This window comes from Lepus europaeus, chromosome 13, assembly GCF_033115175.1.
Source record: "Lepus europaeus isolate LE1 chromosome 13, mLepTim1.pri, whole genome shotgun sequence".
Lineage (NCBI taxonomy): Eukaryota > Metazoa > Chordata > Mammalia > Lagomorpha > Leporidae > Lepus > Lepus europaeus.
Window position 1 is genome coordinate 40044390 of NC_084839.1, and position 16527 is coordinate 40060916.

The 16527-nt window shown below is 41.2% G+C and overlaps 1 protein-coding gene across 4 annotated transcripts in view; it reads left to right on the forward strand.

Annotated features, from left to right (window-relative positions):
- The window catches only part of PLEKHH2 (pleckstrin homology, MyTH4 and FERM domain containing H2), a 106900-nt gene that overhangs the window by 63967 nt on the left and 26406 nt on the right, over nucleotides 1–16527 (forward strand). For all 4 annotated transcript variants that reach the window (XM_062209350.1, XM_062209352.1, XM_062209351.1 and 1 more), the window contains 4 exons: nucleotides 5400–5579; nucleotides 9963–10071; nucleotides 11362–11474; nucleotides 15046–15225. In XM_062209350.1, coding sequence (XP_062065334.1) covers nucleotides 5400–5579; nucleotides 9963–10071; nucleotides 11362–11474; nucleotides 15046–15225 — 582 coding nt within the window. The remainder of the gene's footprint in view (nucleotides 1–5399; nucleotides 5580–9962; nucleotides 10072–11361; nucleotides 11475–15045; nucleotides 15226–16527) is intronic.

The following is a 16527-nucleotide window of genomic DNA, read 5'->3' on the forward strand; positions in this document are numbered from 1 at the left end:
GGAGGACCATGACTTTTCTTTCACCCATAACTTCCAGATCTCATGCAGATCTTCCCATAGGCAAACTCTAAATTGAGCCATATACATGGAAGGAAGTTCTGGCAAACATAGTTCCCAACTTCTCTTCTGCAATTGCAGAAGGCTTTAGAAGAGAGTGGTTGGGAAATGCATTTATAACTCTTAAACTGACACATGGATGTGAAGGTATGCACAGAAGATTGAAAAGAACCATACAAATATTCCATGGTTATCTATGGTGATACAAGTTCAATATCCCTTATCTGAAATACTTGGGATCAGAAATGTTTCAGATTTTGGAGTTTTTCATATTTTGGAATATTTGCACAGCCTTTATGGGTTGAACATCCCTAATTAAAAATCTGAAATCTGAGATGCTCCAAAATCCAAAACTTTCCGAGTGTCAATACAACACTGAAAATGTTTCAGGTTTCAAAGCACTTTGGATTTCAGAATTTCAGATTGGGGTGCTCAACCAGTAGGATTATTGATGATTTTTCCTTCTTTTTAAATATCTTTCTGTATTTACTAATATTGAAACATAATTTAGTAAAAACGAATAGCATTGGCCATGAAAAAACAAATCAGAAGTGTAGATAAATGCTCTGAAATTCATTCTAATGACTGGAAAGTGCTGAGAAACTATGTGAATCAGGATAGACCTACTTACTTGTGCTATACTTGTTTCCAAAACAACTTGTTTTTAAACTGGATCAATATCTTTTTTATTAAATCAAAATATTAAAAGACTATGTATATTTGCTGTTTCTAGAGCCATGGTGAATCTTTAGGTCAAATGAATAACCACCATCATTAAATATTGGGATGAAACTTAGATTTTGCTAGGTTCCCTAAGTTCTGTGCCTAAAGCATACATTTAGGATAGTATTGTCATGAATTATCATAAGTAGAATTGGTTTTCTTCATCCTCCTGTTGTTGTTGTTGTTGTTGTTTTTTGACAGGCAAAGTGGACAGAGAGAGAGAGAGAGACAGAAAGAAAGCTCTCCCTTTTGCCGTTGGTTCACCCTCCAATGGCCGCCGCGGCCGGCGCACCGTGCTGATCTGAAGCCAGGAGCCAGGTGCTTCTCCTGGTCTCCCATGGGGTGCAGGGCCCAAGGACTTGGGCCATCCTCCACTGCATCCCCGGGCCACAGCAGAGAGCTGGCCTGGAAGAGGGGCAACCGGGACAGAATCCGACGCCCCGACCGGGACTAGAACCCGGTGTGCCGGCGCCGTATGGCGGAGGATTAGCCTGTTGAGCCACGGCACTGGCCTCATCCTCCTGTTTTTAAAAGCTTGCTTTTTATTTATTTGTGTGCCCTTTCTGCTGTTCATTTGCTTTTGTTTTATCACCTTTTTTTTTTTTTAACAAAAGTGTAGATCAGTTAATTCTGCATTTTCCCTGAGAAGTAAATTTTCTACCTTTTGCTCTGCACATAGTAACACTTATTAAGAAATTGTTATTAATGTAATGGGGAAAATCCATGTTTCCCATGAAAGGCAATACATTTAAGTGAATTAATTTTCAGTATTAACCAGCTATCAGACAGATAATTCTGCATTTTATAAAGACCTCACTAAGAAGCTGACACTGTAATTGAGTTCTGAGGAAAGAGGTCACAGGAAAGAAGCATACAGACTTCTCTAGTATGTTTGACATGCTGTAGGAGCCTTCATAAGGAGATGAAGACAGACATAGTTGAACACTTATACACTAGACTGGGCAAAGAGAAGTAAATGGTGAAAATGTGACCAGGCAAAGGGACTTAAGCTAGGGTAGTTCATTGGGCAGTGAAGTGACCAGGTAGATAGGGATTAGTTTAGCAAGGCTTGTTTTTTTTTTTTTTTTTTTTTTTTTTTTTTTTGACAGGCAGAGTGGAGATTGAGAGAGAGAGATAGAGAGAAAGGTCTTCCTTTTTGCCGTTGGTATCACCCTCCAATGGCCGCCGCACCGCACTGATCCGATGGCAGGAGCCAGGTGCTTCTCCTGGTCTCCCATGGGGTGCAGGGCCCAAGGACTTGGGCCATCCTCCACTGCACTCCCTGGCCACAGCAGAGAGCTGGCCTGGAAGAGGGGCAACCGGGACAGAATCCGGCGCCCCAACCAGGACTAGAACCCGGTGTGCCGGCGCCGCTAGGCGGAGGATTAGCCTAGTGAGCCGCGGCGCTGGCCAGTAAGGCTTGTTTGTACAAGTTTCCCTTGGCCTCAACTTCCTGTCCTTGTTGATAGGAAGCTTATTTTCTTTCTGGCACAGGAGAACATCTTGCCTGTAGGGTTTTATCTCTGGCTTTAGAAGGAAAAAGGGGAGGGTCAGAATAACCTTTTTGCACCTGGTTTTTAAAAAGTTTTTCCAGTGCCTTTAGCTCAAAATACTCCTTATGCTAAAATGATGTCTTTGGGGGGATGGGACATGGTGGCATATTCTGCTACTCTTCAGGCTTTTTTCCCTTAACAGTGACAGCTTTTTTTTTTTTTTTAATGTTTTGTATTTATTTGAGAGGCAGAAAGAGAAACAGCTAGCTCCCAGCTGCTGATGCATTCCTCAAATGCCTGGATTAGGAACTCAATCCAAGTCTGTCATATAGATGACAAAAATCCAATTAGTTGAGCCATCACCACTGCCTCCCAGGGTCTGCATTGGCAGGAAGCTGGGGTCAGGAATGGAACTGGGTATGGGACCCAGGTACTCTGATATGGAATTCAGGTGTCTTAACTGCTAAGCTGAATACTCCCCTGCCCCTAGGTTTTATTCTAAATGAGATGAGAAGCCATTGGTAGGTTTAGAGCTGAGCAGGGACATGATCTTACCTATGTCTAATAAGAATGTTCTGGTTTCTATTTAAGAATAGACTGAAGATGAAGTGAGCATTTGATTTAGCAGCTGATACTTGGGATATGCATATCCCATATCTGAGTGCCTGGGTTCAAGTCCCAGCTCTTCTCCAGAGTCCCAGCTTCCTGCTAATGCACACCCTGGGAGGCAGGTGAGGGCTTAAGTACTTGGGACCCTGTCTCAAGGGAGCATAGGATGGAGTTCTTGGCTCCTGGCTTTGGCCTGACCTAGCCCTGGCTGTTGTGGACATTTAGCGAGTGAGTTAACAGCTCAAAGATCTCTCTCTGTCTCTGTCTTTGTGCTTCTCAAATAAAATAAATAAATAAATAAATAAATAGTTTTTAAAATGAATAGACAGGCCGGCGCCGCGGCTCACTAGGCTAATCCTCCACCTTGCAGCACCGGCACACCAGGTTCTAGTCCCGGTCGGGGCACTGATCCTGTCCCGGTTGCCCCTCTTCCAGGCCAGCCCTCTGCTGTGGCCAGGGAGTGCAGTGGAGGATGGCCCAAGTGCTTGGGCCCTGCACCCCATGGGAGAAGCACCTGGCTCCTGCCATCGGATCAGCGCGGTGCGCCAGCCGCGGTGGCCATTGGAGGGTGAACCAACGGCAAAGGAAGACCTTTCTCTCTGTCTCTCTCTCACTGTCCACTCTGCCTGTCCAAAAAAAAAAAAAAAAAAAAAAAAAAAAAAGAATAGACAGATGGGAATAAGGCAGAGACTAGTTATGAGGCTCTTAGAATAATCCAGGCAAGAGATGATTGTGTAGTTTAGTAGTGGCAATGACTTATGGGAAGGAGAAGATTGTAGATATATTCTGAAAGTCTTGCTGACAAGATTTGTTGACTGAGAAAGTGTGAGATATGATAGAAGGAAAAGGACCCATGATGATGCCAAAGTTTTTGACCTGAACAGCTGGAAAGCTGAAGTTACCAGCAAACTGAGATGGGAAAGACTGGTAGGAGCAGGTGGTCAAGGAGGACTTGCCAAGTTTGAGTTCCTATTAGACCTCTCAGTAGAGGTAGTGAGTCTGGAATTGTAACCTTGAGAATAGCTAACACTTGCTGGCATGAAAGCCAGGCACTTAGATGAGATCACCCAGGGAGTGAATACAGATGGAAAAGGAGTCCAAGCCCTGGTCCCTGGAACTGAGCTTGACAGTGTAGGAGGGAGGGGCCGGTGCTGTGGCACAGGGGGCTAAGCCACCACCTACACCACTGGCATCCCCTCTGGGTGCCGGTTCAAGTCCCAGCTGCTCCACTTCCAATCCAGCTCCCTGCTAATGTGCCTGGAAAAGCAATGGAGGATGGCCCAAGTGTTTGGACCTCTGCACCCATGTGGGAGACCCAGGTTCCTGGTATTGGCCTGGCTCAGCTGTTGTGGCCATTTGCGGAGTGAACCAGAAGATGGAAGACCTCTCTCTCTCTCTAGTTCTGACTTTCAGATAAATAAATTAATCTTTGAAAAAAAGAGTGTATGAGGGTAAATGTCTTTGGAGATAGAACACTTTCTCAGAACTGTAATTGCCAACCTGGCCAAAAATCTGAAGCAAACTGTATTTTCCTGGAATAAATGTGCTTCATTAAAACAGAAGTTTTGGAAGAGATATGTTAAATATTCAATACAGCAGATACAGTTGTTATTGTCAATAATAGATTAGGTAAAATTTGATGTAAATTAACTTTAGGAAGTTTTTTCTACCTTTAAATTAAGATAGAAGAAATGACATTGTTTTGTGATACATTACACTTGTTAATAGCCTCAGAACACCCATTTACTGGAATTTGAAGTGATAGTTAATCTTTGCACCATCTAATTATGTTATTTCTCCCTCTGAACAAAGTTGAGACTATGTCTACCCTTGTCCACATTTGACTTTTTTTCCCTATGGAATTGATCAGTGATTTGATTATTTTGATTGCATTACTGCTAATACTTGACTGGGTAGTAGGTCATTTTAGTTCAGCTGAATAATCTGAACTAGTGTACAGAAGTAGCTTCTTGCTTTTTTTTTCCAGAAGTTAAATCCAGTGTTCCTAATATTCTTTTACATTACAATCAAGCTTTTTCAGTTGTTGTTTCTGCTTTTGCAACAATGTGGATAACCAAATTGCCTCCAAACATTGATTTTTTTAAAATAAAGTATACTTTATAAAATGAACATGGAAAATGTTGGTAGGGGGAGGAGTTGGCACAGTGGTTAAGCTGCTGCTTGGGATGCCTGTATGACCTGTGGGATTGCTTTGGTTAGAGTCCAAGCTCTGTTCTCCATACCAGCTTCCTGTCAGTGTGCACGCTGTGGGCAGCAGGTGATGCCTTAAGTAGCTGGGTCCCTGCCACTCACTTGGGATACCCAGATTGGATTCCTGGCCCCTGGCTGTAGTCTTGCTTATCCCTAGTTGTTGTAGGCATTTGGAAAGTGAACCAGCAGATGAGATCTCTCTCTCTCTCTGCCTTTTAAATAAGTAAAATAAATGAATTCTTTACAAATGTTAGTAGGAAAAGATTTAGAAAGTGCCTATCTTACAATTACTAACATTTGCTTCAGTTTCCTTTAGGTCAGATCAAACTCTGGGAGGCTAAAGTGGAAGAGGTTGACAGATCCTGCGATTCTGATGAAGATTACGAGGCCAGTGGGCGCAGTCTGTTATCCACACATCACACCATTGTAATCCACCCCAAAGATCAAGGTCCCACTTACCTCCTAATTGGATCCAAGCATGAAAAGGTATTTCCAGACTTCTTGGTTGATTCAGAATGACTTTTTAGACTAATATTACTCAGATATTGCTAGAAAATTTTTGAATTGATTTTATAAAAATGAAGATGAATATTTTGCTAAAGACTTTCATCTCTGTTTTCAGAGATTCTTTTTTTTTTTTTAAGATTTATTTATTTGAAAATCAGAGTTACACAGAGATAAAGAGACAGAGTGAGAGAAAGATGTTGCATTCACTGGTTCACTCCCCCAAATGGCCACAATAGCTGGGGCTGGGCCAGACCAAAGCCAGGAGTCAGGAGCTTCTTCCAGGTCTCCCAGCTGGGTGCAGGGGTCCTAGCGCTTGGGCATCTTCCACACTGCTTTCCCAGGCACATTAGCAAGGAGCTGGATCGGAAATGAAGCAGCTGGTCTCGAACTAGAGCCCATATGGAATTTCGGCGTCATAGGCAGTGGCTTTACCAGCTGCGCCATAGCACTGGCATCCAGTGACTCTTCACCTCCCTGGGAAAGGGTCTTGTCACTTTTCAATCCCGTTGGGAAAAGTGGTCTCAAGGCTGGAATTAGTATGTATAGTAATAAATGATAAAGGAGGCATCACAAATTGATGGGGAGTAGCAGATTATTCAAACATAGTATTGTGTGTTTATTATGTATTGAATATTAGCTACTTAGGAAGACATTAATTTTTCATCTCACACACATGGAAAAATAATTTCCAAGTGACTTTAAAGAGCTAAAAAATTCAATGAAATTATTTTTTAAGAAAATCTTTATATGATATATAAATAGAAAGTATTTTCTGAGGAAGAGAAGGCATTGTAAGAAATGCCACTTGCAAGGCCCACATCTCGTATTGGAGTGTATGGGTTTGAGTCACAGCTCTGCTCTTGATTCTAACAACCTGCTATGTGCACTCTGGGAGGCAGCAGGTCGTGGTTCAAGTACTTGGATCCCTGCTGCCTGCATGGGAGACCCAGATGGAGTTTGCAGCTCCCAGCTTTGGCTTGGCCCAGCCCTGGCTGTTGCAGGCATTTGGGGTAAACTGTATATCTCGGGGCCGACATTGTGGCGCAGGGAGTTAACACCCTCGCCTAAAGCGCCAGCATCCCATATGGGCACTGGTTCAAGACCCAGCTGCTCCACTTCTGATCCAGCACTCTGCTATGGCCTAGGAGGGCAGTGGAAGATGGCCAGATCCTTGGGCTCCTGCACCTGAGTGGGAGACCCAGAGGAAGCTCCTGGCTCCTGGCTTCCGATCGGTGCAGCTCTGGCCATTGTGGCTGGTTGGGGAGTGAGTCAGCGGATGGAAAACCTCTCTCTCTCTCTCTCTCTCTCTCTCTCTCTCTGCCTCTCCTCATTCTGTATAACTCTGACTTTCAAATAAATAAATCTTAAAAAAAAAAACCTGCATATCTCTCTCTGTCACTCTGTTTTCCAAATAAGACAAAAATAAATAAATAGGGGCTGGTATTGTGGCATAGTGAGTAAAGCCACTGCCTGTGACACCAACATATGGGCTCTGGTTCGAGTCCCATCTGCCCCACTTCCAATCCAGCTCTCTGCTAATGTTCCTGGGCAAGTAATGTAGTATGGCCTGAGTACTTGGACCCCTATCTGCAGGAGACCCAGAAAAAGCTCCTGGCTTCTGGCTTTGTCCTGGTCTAGCCCTGGCCTTTGTAGCCATCTGGGAAGCGATCCAGTGGATGGAAGATAACTCACTCTCTCTCCCTCTGTGTGTGTGTGTGTGTAACTCTGACTTTCAAATAAATAAATAAATCTTAAAAAAAAAAGAATAGAAGATGTTTTAAAAGAAAGAAATCACAATGGAAATGATTGGTATATTTGAGTATAAAATATTGAAATACTTCTTTATGGAAAATTAAATCCTAAACATAATTAAAAACTACAAAATACAAAATTTCATTGGATAGATATTATCTCTTTAACATACAAATAACTTATAAATTATTACAGTTAGTAATGATCCTTGTGTTTAATCATGTATATCAGGCACAAAGTGCTCAATCTCTTTATTCTTCTTCCTCATGAATACTCCCTGGGGGAAATGGTCTTACTCCCATTTACAGACAGAAAAACAGAAGCACATTCCTGTGTTCACACATCTCGCAAGCGGTAGAGCTGGTGTGTAGACTCATAGCTTTTACTCTGGAACCCATGTTCCCAAGCACTTCCTCTGCTGCCTCCTACCTGATTTGAAAAGAACTGAGTTTTCAACGGGAAAATGGGAGTTGTACCCAGGGAACAACTTACTGAGGAGATTTGATTACAGATAGTCTAACTAATGGTTAATTTATGCTTAATTAGATTCATTTGTAACAAAGAAATGCTAAGTCTCATTGGCAAAACTGGTATTGTCTCTCAACTTATCAAAGATTATATTAAAAAAATGTTAGTAAGACTTGATAAAGGAAGTTCGCTCATCCTTGGTAGAAATATAAGGTGGTATAAGTGCTCTGGAAAACACTTTGAATGTATGTTTCAAGAGTCCTAAAAGTGTTCATTTCCCAGTAATGACTCATAATTCTATTTCAAAGAATATATATCCTAAGTAAATGATCATAAATGCAGCCAAAGTTTTATGTATAAATTTGTTGAACATGATATTCTTTTAAAACTGATTTCAGGGCTGGCATCATGGTGTAGAGGGTTAAGCCTCCACCTGCAACACCAGCATCCCGTATGGGCTCTGGTTCAAATCCCAGCTACTCCGCTTCTGATCCAGCTCTCTGCTAATGGCCTGGGAAAAACAGTGAAAGATGACCCAAGTGTTTGGGCCCCACTACCCATGTGGGAGACCTGGAAGAAGCTCCTGGCTCTTGGCTTCAGCTTGGGCCCAACCCCAGCCATTGTGGCCATCTGTGGAGTGTACCAGCAGATGAAAGATCACTCTCTGTCTCTTCCTCTCTCTGTGTAACTCTGACTTTCAGATAAATAAATAAATATTTTTAAGAAAGTAATTTCATTTCTGAAATATTTCAAACATAAAATGTAGTGATTAATTAATCCCATATTAGTTGTGACAGTATTTTTATTTATTTGAGAGACAGAGAGAAAGACAGTTCACAATCATTGGTTTACTCCCCAAATGCCTGCGACAGCTAGGACATGATGAGCCAAAGCCAGGAGCTGGGAACTCAACCCAGGTCTCCCATGTGGGTGGCAAGAACCCAGTTACTTCAGCCACCACTGCTTCCTGAGGTCTATGGTCTACATTAGCAGGGAGCTGGGATCAGGAGCTGCAAGTGTGTTTCAGACTCTGACGTGGGGCACAGGCATCTTAACCTCATCTTACTAAGTTAAGTGTCCACCCCATGATAATGTTATTTTTGTTAGTGAGAAATTAGTAACCACTACTTGCTCAACAATAGGAAATTGATAAATAAATATGGTATGTCCATATAGTAGAATGTCCTATAGCCATTAAAATTTGTTTATAAGGAATTTCTACCAACAAAGCAGTACTTACTCCGTATTAGTAAAATTCAGAAATTTTATCTATTTTTAGAATAATGCCAAATATGTGAAATTTTAATTACATATATATTTTCATATAGAAAATAAAAAGTCAGGAATTACTTTTGGGAAGCAGAGAAATTTGGGTATTATTATCTTCTTTAAAATTTTTCACATTTTCTAAATATTCTGTATGTTATACTTTGGGAGTGAGATTTTAAAGTTGATAGAATTTATTGTATTTCTTAAAAGAACATTGAGGCCGGCGCCGTGGCTTAACAGGCTAATCCTCCACCTTGCAGCACCGGCACACCAGGTTCTAGTTCCGGTTGGGGTGCCGGATTCTATCCCGGTTGCCCCTCTTCCAGGCCAGCTCTCTGCTATGGCCCGGGAAGGCAGTGGAGGATGGCCCAAGTGCTTGGGCCCTGCACCCGCATGGGAGACCAGGAGAAGCACCTGGCTCCTGGCTTCGGATCAGCAAGATGCGCCAGCCACAGCGGCCATTGGAGGGTGAACCAACGGCAAAAAGGAAGACCTTTCTCTCTGTCTCTCTCTCTTTCACTATCCACTCTGCCTGTCAAAAAAAAAAAAAAAAAGAAAAGAAAAGAACATTGACTGGTTAAATTTATTCCAGTCCCTTAACATCATATTACTCTGCTTAATTTTGTCATGCTTTTCTAAAAAACATGTACAGAAAATCATAAAATTGTGAACAATGGGAAAAGTAATATGAGCACCTTTTGAGAGAACCTGCCTTAGAAACCTTTGACTAAATGGCTTTTAGTTATTATTTAAAAATTAAAATAAGTAGTTTCCTCTAAGACTCAAATATTTTCTGTTACTTTTACAGTTTTTCCTTAAGTAATCAAATCCATATCTCGAGTAACTTTTCTATTCATTTGTTCTGATTTTAAGGATACTTGGCTTTACCATCTGACTGTAGCAGCTGGAAGGAACAATGTGAACGTTGGATCAGAATTTGAACAACTTGTTTGCAAATTGCTGAATATAGAAGGGGAACCTTGTAAGTTCATACACCTGGGAGGATTTATGGTTTGTGAAATGGATCCCAAACCCCTTAGCCCAACAGAGTTTTCACTTTGTGGGTTCCTGTTTCCCTATAGTGTACCACCTGGTCACTGGCTTTACCTGCAGTGGCCAGAATTCTCACTGCAGGGCCACCATTATTCCCCAGTGAGCTGTGCCCTGGCACACCCTCCTGCCTTTGTTCACCTTGCTCCCTCTGTTCAGAATGCCTCCCTTCCTTCACCATCCTCACCAACAGGATGAAATCCTACCTAGGCATGGGAGAGTCCCCAGCCAGCCCACTTCCGCTCAGCATCTGCCTTGGTAAAAGGTGCTTGATCAATATTAAAATTATATCCCAACATACTTTGCCATTTGATTTTTCTAAAGTTTTCTTTGCCCCCAGAAATGATGTAAGTCAAAGATAGTATTCCTATTTGTTTTATTTTATTTTATTTGAAAGGTAGAAAGAGAGAGAGATCTCCTATTTGCTGGTTCAGTCTGCAGATGCCTGCAATGGCCAGGACTCAGCTGGGCCAAAACCAGGAGTCAGGAACTCAATCTGGGTACTCAATCCAGATCTCCTATATGGGAAGCAGGAACCCAGTTGCCTGAGCCATCACCACTAGCTCCCAGGGTCTGCATTACTGGGAAGCTGGAGTCAGGAGCTGGGGCCAGGTATCAAACCCAGGCACTCCAGTGTGGGAATGCGATCGTCTTTACTCTGGACAGAACACCTGTCCCCTCCCGCTGCTCCTTTAACTCTCTTAAGGTATTTGTAGCTTTGCATGTGAGTTAATTTTTAAGGGTTCCCCACTGAGAGTCTGAGTCCTATAATATAGTTTGCATACTAACAGAGACGTCATTTCATTTGCAGTGTCCACATAAGCACTTAGTAGCTGTTGATTTTAGGAATGATTTCAAATTCTTCTTTTACTTCGGATCTCCTTTTTTGATCTCTCTTGTACACCTTCCTTTGGCTCATCTCCTGTCCGCTCATCTCCCTACCCAAGTCTTTAGCACCTTAAACAATACAACAGTGCCCTGTAGGCTTGTTGTAGCCGAGTACATTAGGTACCAGCATTTTAGTGAACGTGATCCACAGTAGAACATGAGAATCCCAGTGGCCCAGCAGCTGGAATAAAGTGATGTTGTGAAAGTTTTCTCCTGACCTTTGTGACGCAAACGTTGAGAGCCAGACTGTTAGGAGCTCATTTCTACAGGATTAATGGAACGCCAAAATAAGTGATTTGTTCCGTTTTCTGTTCATATTTTCTTTTGTGCTTAGCCTCTCAGATCTGGAGACACCCCACTTTGTGTCACAGCAAAGAAGGAATCATTTCCCCTCTGACAACGCTGCCTTCTGAAGCTCTACAAACAGAAGCTATTAAATTATTTAAGGTAAGGTAGTTATGTGTTGTTAGATAGTTAATTTAATTGAAAAATAAAATAAAATAATACTTTGGCCTATAAAGTTTCACTCCAGGAAAATTGAATATGTGATGATGATGATGATTAAGAAATGTATTAAAATAAAAGTTGGTAAATCCAGTGTGTTTTCTGAGTGAGGATTTGTGATGTACTGAAATAAGCCATGTGTGGTTTGGGCAATCTGAAACCCTGGATAGCTGCAGAATGTTTTCCCCTTTAGCTCTCAAATGGGAAGATTGTTCACGTCACACCAGCTTCAGCTCTCTCCTGTCTCTCCAGGGCCACACTCATACTTAGTACCTCAACCACTATTAGAAAGTCCTGACCACTTGAAGTTACCATTCAGCTATACCACTCTTCATCCTCCCAACTCCCTCATCCGTCACCTTGTGGTGACACCTTAAATTCCATTAAGGATTTTGGTTCGCATTCACACTCTTTCTCTCTACCTGAAATCTTGCAAATGACTTTTATTATCACATTGCTCACAAATAACATGGCTTTAAGATTCCTGATCTTCTTAACTCTAGTGAGCTTCACCTCTGGTCCATTTCATTTTCCCATTCTCTGTGTACACATACCTTGACCTCACCATTCTTTCGAGGACGCTACCTCTGAAAGCTTAAGTCCTAATATCTCTTTCTTTAAGCATAACCTTAGCCTACAAGCTCTCTTATTTTCTTACTCTTTCATTTTTTGCCAATTCTAAGACCTTTGTGTACCATTTATTTTTTCTGAGATCATAATTTCCTTTTGCTTTTCTTCTTCCTTATCCAGTCTGGATTCCTGTACTCATTAATCCTCATTGTTCGTTGGGACCATACTTCCATGCACTTTTTTTTTAAATTTTAATAATTTATTTATTTGCAGGCATTTCATAAATATAACTTTAGGAACATAGTAATTCTTCCCACTGTACTGGCCCTCCCACCCATCTTCCTCTTCCCTCTCTATGCATTCTTTTTTTTTTTTAAGATTTATTTTATTTATTTGAAAGAGTTACAGAGATAGGTAGAGCCAGAGAGAGAGGTCTTCCATCTGTAGGTTTACTTCCCAAATAACCGCAACAACCAGAGCTGAGCTGCTCTGAAGCCTGAAGCCAGGAGCCAGGAGCTTCTTCCAGGTCTCCCATGTGGGTGCAGGGGCCCAAGGACTTGGGCCATCTTCCACTGCTGTCCCAGGCCAATATATATCCGTGGACCTGATCCCTCTACATCCTCCTCACTCCCTACTCAGTAACACCCCTCACAACGGAGACCTTCAGAATATGTTAGACACCGAGACCCCAAATCCCTTCTCCAACATTCTTTCCTTTGTTTTCTCCTGCATTCCTCCAATCTCAGAATGTCGTGCACCTTGTGGTCTGGGTTGTAGTCTACAAGAACTTACAGTTCCCCCTAGTCTCTAAGAGCCTCAGTTTCTTTAGGTTGCTTCTTATCTACATTCTTCCCATCTCAAAAAAATCATTTATTTTTTAGATATCTGTTAATATGAAATTATTCATTTAGGGAGGTGAATGATGTTTATATAAAAAACTTTTCATCAATTAGTTATCCATGCTGAAGTGTTTATTGATAAAGTACTTGATATACATTAAAATACTGCAAGAGCAAAAGTAGAGCAAATGGGTGGTAGTGAAGGAAACAAATTTGACAAAATGCTAATAATTATTGATTGGGAAATGGATCTGTATATACATGATCATTATACTAGACTCTCTACTTTTTTTTTTTTAAGATTTATTTGTTTGTTTGAAGGTCAGAGTTACAGAGAGAGAGAGGGAGAGACAGAAAGAGATCTTCCATCCTCTGATTCACTCCCCAAATGGCCACAACAGCCAGAGCTGGGCTAGCCTAAAGCCAGGAGCCAGGAGCTTCTTCCAGTTCTCCCATGTGGGTGGCAGGAGCCCAAGGACTTCCACTTCCATTTTCCAGGATTGGAAGTGGAGCAGCTGAAACTCGAACCAGCGCTGATATGAGATGCCAGTGTCATAGGCGGCTGCTTTACCTGCTATGCCATGACGCTAGCCCCTAGTCTCTCTACTTTTGTACATATTTAAAATTTTCTATTAAAAAAATCATCTGTGGAATACACAGTACCCAAAGACAAAAATCTGGATGAGTTAATCAACTTTAAATATTTATTTTTTATCATTTTATTTGAAAAACAGAGAGACAGGGAGATATCTTCTATCCACTGGTTCATTCTCCAAATGTCATCAACAGCTGGGACTGGGCCTGGCTGAAACCAGGAGCCAGGAACTCCATCTGGGTCTCCCATGGGGGTCCAGGACATCATCTACTGTCTTCCTGGGTGTACAGCAGCAGGGAGTTGAATTGAAAGTGGAGCTGCAGGTTGAATCAGGCACTCCATTATGGGATGCAGATGTCCCAAATGGCTGCCCCTCAATTGATCAATTTTATAAGAAGACAAATTACCAAAATTGATTCCATAAGAAAAGAAAAATTTTGAGAGGAACTGACCAAATTTTATGTGTAGATAGTTTCAGTGTTGTGTAAGTTGTTGTAATGCATCAAAATAGAAGAAAATTGTCCATATTTTGTTTGATTTTGGGAAACTGTAAATACATACATGTGTAAGGGTGGAGGTCTAAGATAGTCATCACTCATGTCCACAGCCATTAGCACATCACTTATTTTGTTTTATTTTCCCATCTCCACTTCTCTTTGGTGTTGGGTTATGTTGATGAAATTCTCAGTCTTCCTACCATCATATTTTCTTTGTGAAGTAAATATTACTTTGATATCAAATCCCAACAAATATTGTATAAAACAGAGCACATATGCAAAAACAAAATATTAGCAATCATAACCCAGCATCATATTAAAAGGGTACTAAATCATGACAAGGATGAATTTATTTTAGAAAATAAAGGATGATTAAATATTGGGAGACTTATTAATATTGTTTATTAATAGATAATCATCTGTTGATATTGAAAAAGCATTTGATAAATTCAATGTTCATGAAATAGCAGTGAACAGATACTTCCTTAAAATGGTAAAATGTGTGTGTCTAAGCTAAAAGCAAACATCATATTTCTAGAGAAAGCATATGTGTTATCAGGAGGTAGAGATCCCAGGGAGCCATTGGAGACTGGCTACCACACTTCATACGTTCCAGAAGCATGGGCATTGTAAGGAGAATAATGGGAAGCACCGAGAAGACCCACACTGAACTTTTAGAGATGAAAAGTACGATGACTTTTTAAATTGGATGTAACTAATGTGCATTTTGAAGCTCTATGATGAACTACTTAAATGTTGAGAATTGATATGTCTGTACATGACCTAGTCCCATTTTCATTATAAAATGACCCTATTTATCTCTGGAAGAATTTCTTGCTTTGAAACATACTTAGTTGACTATTATTGTAGCCACTCCGGATTTCTTTTGATTAATATTATATCTTTTTCCAATGTAAACAGAAACTGTTACTAAGCCAGAGTCAGTAGAATTCATGCAGAATAAGTGCAATGGTTTCTTACCTTGAGTATGTCTTTATGTGTGTTTAATTCAGACCTGCCAGCTTTTTATCAATGCAGCAGTTGACTCTCCTGCCATTGATTACCACATATCTCTAGCCCAGAGTGCTTTACAAATCTGCCTGACACATCCTGAGTTGCAGAATGAAATTTGCTGTCAGCTTATCAAACAGACAAGACGAAGACAGCCTCAGAACCAGCCAGGACCACTGCAGGTATGTATTGATGTATAACCGTGCATTTTAAAATGATGTTTTCCTGATTGTAAGGATGATATACATTCATACATTCAAAACAGACGTTTAGAAAATACAAAAGTGTAAAAGGAAAAACAGCTATTAATGTTTTGATCTATATCCTTTTGCTTTACTTATACGATTATGTGTAAATGAAGATGTGTGTATAGATATATGCACACTCTCAGTTTTTTATATCACTGCAGTTATAGTGTGCATATCACTCTTTATAAATTATATAAATATTCCGGCCGGCGCCGTGGCTCAGTAGGCTAATCCTCCGCCTTGAGGCGCCGGCACACCGGGTTCTAGTCCGGGTCGGGGCACCGATCCTGTCCCGGTTGCCCCTCTTCCAGGCCAGCTCTCTGCTGTGGCCAGGGAGTGCAGTGGAGGATGGCCCAAGTGCTTGGGCCCTGCACCCCATGGGAGACCAGGAGAAGCACCTGGCTCCTGCCATCGGATCAGCGCGGTGCACCGGCCGCAGCGCACCGCGCCGGCCATTGGAGGGTGAACCAACGGCAAAAAGGAAGACCTTTCTCTCTGTTTCCCTCTACTGTCCACTCTGCCTGTCAAAAATAAAAAAAAAATTATATAAATATTCATTTCCACTATATCCTTAAACATTCTTCTAAGCATTAATGATCTTATTAATATCAATTACTATACATTTATTTTTTACAGTTATCTTTCCTATAATGTTACCTCTATAATAGACATCTTTCTATCAAAATTTCATGTACAGATATAAAATCTAATGTACAGTAAATCCCTTTGAATACACTTCTAGAATTTTTCTGTATCTTCAACAATATTCAGTTCTAAATTCTCTCTAGGGGAAAGGTGGTAGTTTGTTATTGATTTGGGATACATTTCTTCAATAATTTATAAAACTGAGTATATTTTTCAGGTGTTCTGTAGTCATTTGTGTTTCCTCTCTTGTGAATGCCTATTTTCATCTTTGCAAATTGATCCCTGTTAACCTCCGAATAAAACAGAAATCTCTTACCCTAGCACACAGGACTTGGGATTGAATCTATATTTTGAGGGACTTGGAAACTCTTTTAAGAAAGAAAGTACAAGTTATATTGCTTTTGTACACTTTTGCCATGTTTATCACATGAACACAGTCAATAGGGCCCTCCTTCCCAGGGCCTGGTGGGGGCCTGTGCAAAAGAGGGGTTCTGCAACCCTTGCTTTGTGTCAAGAGCCCTTCCTACTCTGGCTCTACTGGGCTCCCCTATCTCTTCTTCCTGCCTCCAGCACACAGTGAACGAATAACCT